The 8469-nt window shown below is 48.5% G+C and overlaps 1 protein-coding gene across 1 annotated transcript; it reads right to left on the bottom strand.

Moving 5' to 3' along the window:
• Window positions 1–7462, bottom strand: LOC121586170 (hormone-sensitive lipase-like). The gene is made up of 7 exons (XM_045220125.1): window positions 6281–7462; window positions 4047–4191; window positions 3378–3605; window positions 3075–3233; window positions 1795–2003; window positions 900–1166; window positions 1–660 (listed from the first exon to the last, which is right to left on the bottom strand). Exons 1-7 carry the CDS (start codon window positions 6368–6370, stop codon window positions 259–261), a joined length of 1500 nt encoding a protein of 499 aa, XP_045076060.1. The 5' UTR covers window positions 6371–7462; the 3' UTR covers window positions 1–258.
• Between the last annotated feature and the right edge of the window lie 1007 nt (window positions 7463–8469).

Genomic DNA, 8469 nt, shown 5'->3' with positions numbered 1-8469 from the left:
TCAACCAGTATGGGCAACATGTCGCTGTGCATGGTGAGAGTTTGAAAGCTGAAGAGGTTGCATTTAGTGCTTGCTATCCTTCACTCTACCCACGGGTGCTTCCTTCTGCATATCCTCCTCCTGCTGTCTTTCCTTCCCTCTCTTCTCTTCTCCTCTCCTCTCCCAGGCTTTATTTGGCCCAAATCCCACCTTTTCTCCCTCTCTTTTAAATCCTTTGACAAACAGCACTCTTCATCTAGCAAACCCCTAATTATGCCTTTATCCCACAACGTCTATGTTGTTCTGTGCTGCCATGCCGACTAACCCTTCCCCATCTGGTACTATAGCCCCTCCCCGGGCCACCAGAAGCTCCTCCTCCTGAATGGGTACTGCAAAGAGCTTCTCTGGGTCTCCCGTGGCGACAGAGGAAGCACCGCGATTGGTCCTTTCCAGCTTGCGGTGCATGCGCGGCTCCTGGGGAGAGTCCTTCTGGTCAAAGACATCCCTGATTCGGTTGACGCAGACGTTAGCCGCTTCCCTGGTCTCCCTGGAGAGCTGTGATAGGCTGAGGAAGCCGTGCGGGAGGTCGTCCACCACACACAGAGTGACGGGCTGATCCACGTTCCTCAGGCGCTTGGCAAACATTACAGAGTCATCCAGCATGGGGTCTAAAGCACAGGCCTAGGGGGAGGGAGAGATAAACAACAGAGTCAAAGAGGGTCTTATAAGATCATGTAAAGAATTCTAATTGGTGGAAAAGTCCAGAATAGGATTGGGACAAGCCAGTCCTCAACTCCATTTCCCTCTCTCTCTCACCACTAGGTAGTCCTCCCTCTACCCTCCCTCTCTCCCACCACCTCCCTCTCACCACTAGGTAGTCCTCTCTCTACCCTCCCTCTCTCCCACCACCTCCCTCTCACCACTAGGTGTATGGGGGGCAGTCCTCTCAGCATGCTGTCGGGTGCCAGTAGAGGAGACATGTAGGGGTTCCTGACGACAGGAGAGGTGGCCAGCTTCATCTCAGCCAGCCGCTCAGAGCGCAGCGGTTCGAAGCCCAGGGGGAACTCCCGAGGGTGCTCCAGCGCCACGCCCTCCTCCCCCTCAGGGGGCGGTATGGCAACAGAGGACAGAGCATCCGACATGGACACCACCTCCTCTTTGGAGAGGAAGAAGCTCACGTCTTCAGGCTGGAGGGGTACAGGAAAAATAGTTTATAGTTTACCATGGCAATACATAAGTTAACACTAGTCTAGGACCAGGACTGTGGAAACCTGATGTATTGGATACTGGATCATACTGATATGTCTTTCCTTTGGGACCAGACACTTGTTCTAAGAATCTACAAGCCTCAAGTAGATTTTTTCCATTTCAAATCACAGGAACAAACATTGACATGTTTCACTCTGACGTCAAATGACAGTTCATATTCTCCCTGTAGACAGAGGCATTAATACAGACTGGCTTTATAGAAAAACACAGGGATTATCCCTATACTGAAACACTAGAGGTTACACTCAGAGATCTGCCTCCATCCCTCCCTCCCTCCGCCAGTTAAATCTGTGGAGGAGAAAACAAGACAAGCAGCTTGGTCACCATCTATTTGCATAAGTTATTCAGAGAGGCTTAGTTTAGACAAACACCTACAATTCAGTGACAAGTGTGTGAAGTGGTTGTAAAAGCAGTAAGCATGAAGCTGCTACACTGATCTGAAGCCAGTTTAAACACCCCCCCACCCCCAAATGGTTATGGTTAGGATTTGGGGAGGGTAATCTGATCCTAGATCTGTTGTTAAGGGCTACTCAGGGATTATCGTACCGTGCGCTCGGGGAACACCATTGCATTGTGGGCAGGAGTGGTGGGGGCAGCAGCGGGGGTGTTGTTGGCGTGGGCTGCCAGGTCCTGGCATGTGTGGCTCTTCAGAGACTCTCTCCTCAGGGAGAAGTCAGAGGGCTGCTCAGGGGGGTCCGAGTGGGGCGAGCTGATGGACGCCTCAGACACACTCTTCCTCACTGACGAAGATGTGTCTGAAGAAGAGAGAGAAGAGAAAGAGTCATCAACAAACCAAAATAAGACAGAGGCAGAGTGAGATCATCAGACTGAGGCCATTATGGAACAGGGAAACATCAATGAAGACGGTGATAAGAGGCGGGAGTGAGGGACGTGTGGTTATCAGGAGATGGATATTTAAAGCTAAAATCGTTAGTTACAACACTCATTTTTGGACTTAATTAATCAAATTAATCATATACACCCATTGATTGTTGAAGAATATAACTTTAAAAATGCCTCATGAGCTTAGTTCAACTGTCATACCCCATCAGAACCCCAAATATAATCTTATTTTACCCCAATGTTTGTAAACAATATAAATGTAAACTAACACTGTATAGCTTTAAAACCACGGTTAAAACAACCATTTTGATCACATGGATGGTCAGTCCTGGCATCCATAGCTGTCTACAGTATGAACTTGAGTGGTTACATTGCTCCAGGCCCATCCCTCAGCTTTTTACCAAAACAGAGGCAGGGTATCCTCTTTGTTATCGTTTCAACTGCAGATTCTAGCTTTAAGCAATAATGGTGTCATTACGATAAGATCTCCCCGTCACAACACAGCTGTAAGCGGTGTCATGGCTTGTCTGATCTCAAAGCTGTACTCACTGAGCTCTTTTATTAATAATGAACTCCCCTCATCATAGCCTTTAATAATGTACACCCCCCAATGACACAGTCATTAGTCTGGCCCACAGCTGCTGGGTGTCAGGTAACATGGTGACGCCTGGAATAGTCTGCTTACAGCGGGGTTTCAACACAATTAGTGGTCAGAGCCTAACCAGTCAATTGATATGGATGGGTGAGGGTGTGACGTAACAGGATGGTGGCCATGGGTGATTGACTGGTTAATTAGACGTTAACTGTGGATATCAATTTCAATAAAATCTTCCATACTGTATGTACACACATAGCCCTTCCGGTAATAGGGAAATATTATTTCACCTCACACTCCAAGATGCGTGAACACAAGTACATACAGAGACACACACACCCTCTCACCACAAGACACACACCCCAGACACACACACTGGTGTACCTACCTGTTGATGCCATGGCAACAGCTCTGTTGGGGTCCAGTATGGAGTGGATCCAGTTGGAAGCTCCCTGTTTGAAGTCTCTGAGCAGCAGGGCTGTGTCTCTCCTCACCATGCTCAGAGTACTCACCTTCTCCACCTGCTTCTCAGCCTGGGGCTCCTCACCTAGGGGAGAGAGGATGGGAAGGGAGGTAGGGAGGAAATGAGTTACCCGTCCTTCACCAGCATTGAATGCCATGCACAAACAAGAACACACACTATGCTGAGGGGCAGCAAACCATCTCTGCTCCCTCTTACACACAGTTTTACCTGCGTAGGCGCTGAGGCACCTGGACAGCACACTGAGGGGCAGCAGGGGGTCGAAAAGAGTGAGCAGGCGGGAGGGCGAGGCGTAGGCGGTGAGCAGGATGGCAGGGTAGGCAGCTACGATGCCATCAGGCATCCGCACACCGTGAGACGCAGCGCGCATCGATGTGGTAATACACAGGTTACCACCAGCACTGTCACCGGCCAGACACACATTCTCCCCTGTCCAACCTGAGAGAGAGAGAGAAGGGGGTCACAGAGTCAGTAGATTGAGGCAAGAGTGAGAGAAGGGGACAAAGTGAGAGAGAAACAGAAAAGCTGACTATAAGTGAGAGTCCGTATAACACTTTCAAGTGATCTGCATGTGATCTCCCACTCTCTGTACCCGAGTCTATATGGGGCAATGGAGGGGCTGGTTGTTGATATGAAAGTGTTTCATATTTGAGACATAAGTTGAGACTATGGCCTTCAGTTGACTGAGTTCCAAGCTAACCAGTCTTTAGCTTTCTGTCATAATAACAATCAATTAAGTACCAGGAAGTACCCATAGTAAATATTGAGATCATTGGGAATAAATCCCATCTGAAAAAGCAGGTCTGTCTATTTTTTTCCCCTCGGGACATTAAGGATAATTATATTATATGATAAAGTGGTAGTAGTGTGTTGTCCTACCCAGCAGGTGGTGGTTCTTGATGGCCCAGCAGTAGGCATAGAAGCAGTCCTCCAGGGCCCTGGGGAAGGGAGCTTCAGGGGCCAGAGAGTAATCCACAGACAGGATGGGCACACCCAGGTCCTGAGACCAGCTCTTCAGATACGGCTGGAAAAAGAGAGGGGGAGAATGGAGGAGAAAGGAGTGAGTTTACTGTAGACGGTGCATCCCCCTACCATTAAATAGGCAGGGCAGGCAGAGTGGTGTTTGCAGTTCAGGTGGTGGTGTTGGGAAGGATAGGAGAGAGGTCCTGTATCAGATTCCCAGCTTGCAGGTTCTGTATTGGTGAACTACAAACCCAACCGTACACAGCCTAACTACAGTGGCAGCTTGGTAATTCTGTTATGAAAATACCAGGTATGTGCACTGTGCTCACAAATGCAACATGACAACCTTGCTTTGCTCTCACTAAAACAGTGTTGTTGTTAGCCTCTTGTTGCTATGCAATTTGAAGTCATGGTAGCTAAGTGCTTAGGATTCTTAGAAACATACTTTCCAGATCAGACATCCTTAGAATACTTGCTTTTATATTATAACCTTGTAAGGTCATCAAGTACTTAGCTAGGTAAGTGAGAGGTCAGAGTGCGTACATCCGACAATAAATCTCATCTGACAATATTAGTCTACCCTCTCTCCTGTCGCTCCACCGCCGCTCCTCCTCTTCTCTCTAAGCATCAGTGACAGTGTCAGTAGTGACAGCTCCGCCTCTCTAACCAATACACAGAGTGCCTCACCTCAGCGGCCCATGACTGGATGTGACCACATCACACTGCCAAACACCACCTCAACACCATCCCCGGGAATCTGCCCTGCACTCTTAAAGCCACGCTGTCATAATGGATCACAGTCTGGCACCGCTGACGTGTGGTGTGGCGTGTGTGTGCGTGTCAATTTAAACGATCGTCATTGTCAGTACATGATGCGTTTTGACACCCGTCAGCGCCCCCCATATAGAGAGATTAATGCCTACAGAACAACCTAAACTGTCCTGAGGAGAGGCGTGTGTGGAAAATATGCCCACCACAGGGACACACACACCTATCCATAACCATGCAGATCATCTCCTACTGCCGGGATTACTGGGAGTAGTGGTTCCACTGTGGTTAATCTGCTTCTGGGCACCTCTGTCACACACACACTTGAGTGATTAAGTTGTGGCCCATCCATTACTGGGGGTCTGGATCAATGGGGTGCTGAGAGGAGGGACACCACAGGCTTCTTCCCTCACACAAACAGCTCCCCTCAGAGATTGAGAGAGAGCGCGTGCAGGAGAGCTTCTGCCCTTAGACACTATCCATCTTCCTGAACACTTCAGGAGGAGAGGAGGAAGGAAGGGGGAGTGAAGGTGGCAGGAGAGAGAGAAAAGTGAAGAATGGAGAGAAGAGAGGAGGGACACCACAGGCTCCTGCCCTCACAGACTCCATCCATCTCCCCACTGGCCAGGGGAAAGAGTGGGTAAAGTGAAGGAGGGAGGAGAGAGAAAGGAACGTCGTGGGGAAAGGAAAGCAAAGAGCAGAGGTGGATTACAAAAATGAGAGACGAGGTCATTAGGACAAAGGAGAGTAGAGAACAAAGGGAATAATGATCAGAAAGGAGGAAAGCTTAAAGGACAGGGTTAGAGGAGAGAGAAGAGAGCCTAGAGCAGGGAGATCACACACAGACACACATCTTCCATTAGGGCCTATGGAATATAAAGCCATAATAACTTCATGCAGAGTTCTCAGCTAATTCAACATGACAGCCTTGTTCCTCCTCAGATCACTTCCTACAGCCTCTGGTTGCTAGGCTATTGGAGATCAAGGGACTGCCAGTCCACTCTGGTTTCATGGTGACGCATCTCAGTGGTTTAAAGTAGCCTGCTGGTTATATAATACAGACGCCGTCTCATCTGTCTGAGGCTGAGCTCGGAGATGACCACTTCAAGAGGACAGGGGGAGAGAGGGAGAGAGAGAGAGGAGATGGAATGAGGGAGAGGAGAGACCGACAGAATAGGAAGAGGGGGGCTGGCCTGCAACCAATCACTGGATAATAGGTGATATAAATACATGTGTCCATCAACCCTGTTGGATTAATTAAACAGTCAGTTAAACAGTAGGAACGGCTCATTACAGGGAAGCCATGGAGAGAAAACACAATAATTCCGAACCCATGACGGTCAATTCCTCCCGAGAGAGAGAGAGAGAGGTGGTGTTCTTACCTCGTGAGATTTGGAGGTCTGGGCCACAAAGCCTCCTCCGTGGTAGTGTACCAGGAGCCAGCGGGAAGGGGGGCTTCGCTTGGTCTTCATTCCCAGAGACAGGGAGATAGGAACCCCCCTCAGAACGAGACAGGGACAGCAATGCCTCGCTGTCCTACAGAGGAGGGAGAGGGAGACCAAGACAGCCAGAGAATCACTATCACAAAGCTCGAAAAAGTCTATGTTTCACTTCAATTGCTACAGATGTTGATTTGTCTGTGTGCTTTCCAGCACTCTGTAGAACAATCCCTTCAGTCAGGATTAGCTGTGTGGTTTGTTCTCTGCTTCTGGATGTCTTTCCAGCTCCACCACAAACACACCATCCTCATTCCCATTCATTAACATTAGCAGGGAACAGCAGAGAGGCTTTCGCTTGTGTTCTCCACATTTAAAAAAACAGCAGCTCTTTGACTGAGCAGAATCAATGAGTGAGTTGAAAGTGTTGGCTGATATCATGTCTGGTTTAACGCCAGACTACAGATGCTCAGCTCTGCTGTTCAATACCATCCCAAATAAATAAATAATATATGTGTGCGCGCAAGAGGATTTAAAGGGATTAAGAGCCAAGGATGAGACGAAAAGACGAGACACTGTCGTTTACTACAGCTGCTCTCAGACAAAGGAAACGCAAACAAACAGAATCCCTTGATGTTAAAGAATTTCACGCAGGAAGAGGCTTCTCAACAGCTGATGAAAGCAGCAGCTTAAAGCCAATTAATTTGGGAAATATACAGTGTCAGACTGCTGCTGTCAAAGGTTGTACAGCTTCAGCAGCACATTTTGATATACCAGTTAAAGGTTCTGCGTGTCTGTGTGAGATTTGAAAAGTTAACAGTGAACTTTGATCTAGAATCAGCACGAGATCAGCTGAGACTGGAATGCAACCAGTATGAGACCAGGGTTGTATTCACTAGGAACCAAAGAACGAAACGGGACCTACCCGAATTTGTCCAATACAACCTTGTTTATGTTGCAAAACGTTTTCCGTTTGGAGTAAACGTTGCAAAATGTTTTGGACTATGCGTCTAACCTTGATTTGCATTTTGATAACATATCTACAGTATTTCACTTTTTTATGTGTATAGTATTGCTTACTAGGTGTTGTCCAATCAATCAAATTTTATTTACAAAGCCCTTTTTTTACATCAGCAGATGTCACAAAGTGCTTATACAGAAACCCAGCCTAAAACCCCAAACAGCAAGCAATGCAGACGTAGAAGCACAGTGGCTAGGAAAAACTCCCTAGAAAGGCAGAAACCTAGGAAGAAACCTAGAGAGGAACCAGGCTCTGAGGGGTGGCCAGTCCCCTTCTGGCTGTGTCGGGTGGAGATTATAACAGTACATGGCCATTAAGGCCAGATTTTTCTCCAAGATGTTCAAACGTTCATAGATGACCAGCAGGGTCAAATAATAATCACAGTGGTTGTAGAGGTTGCAACAGGTCAGTACATCAGGAGTAAATGTCACTTGGCTTTTCATAGCTGGGCATTTAGAGGTTGAAATAGCAGGTGCTGTAGCGAGAGAGAGTTGAAAACAGCAGTTCTGGGACAAGGTAGCACGTCCGGTGAAGAGGTCAGGGTTCCATAGCCGCAGGCAGAAGAGTGGAACCTGGAGCAGCAGCACGACCAGGTGGACTGGGGACAGCAAGGAGTCATCAGGCCAGGTAGTCCTGAGGCATGGTCCTAGGGCTCAGGTCCTCCGGGATGGGAGGGAGACAGAGAATTAGATGGAGCATACTTACATTCACACAGGACACCGGATAAGACTGGAGAATAACACCAGATAACAGACTGACCCTAGCCCCCCGGCACATAGACTATTGCAGCATAGATACTGGAGGGAGACACTGTGGCCCCGTCCGACGATACCCCCAGACAGGGCCAACCAGGCAGGATATAACCCCACCCACTTTGCCAAAGCACAGCCCCCACACCACCAGAGGGATGTCAGACCACCAACCTATTACCCTGAGACAAGGCTGAGTATAGCCCACAAAGATCTCCTCCACTGCACAAGCCCGAGGGAGCAACAAACCGGACAGGAAGATCACATCAGTTACTCAACCCACTCAAGTGATGCACCCCTCCTAGGGACAGCATGGAAAGCACCAGTAAGCCAGTGACTCAGCCCCCGTAATAGGGTCAGAGACA

This window comes from Coregonus clupeaformis, unplaced genomic scaffold (genome assembly GCF_020615455.1).
Source record: "Coregonus clupeaformis isolate EN_2021a unplaced genomic scaffold, ASM2061545v1 scaf3182, whole genome shotgun sequence".
NCBI lineage: Eukaryota > Metazoa > Chordata > Actinopteri > Salmoniformes > Salmonidae > Coregonus > Coregonus clupeaformis.
Note: the sequence above shows the minus strand (reverse complement) of the source record. Positions and strands in the feature narration are given on the sequence as shown.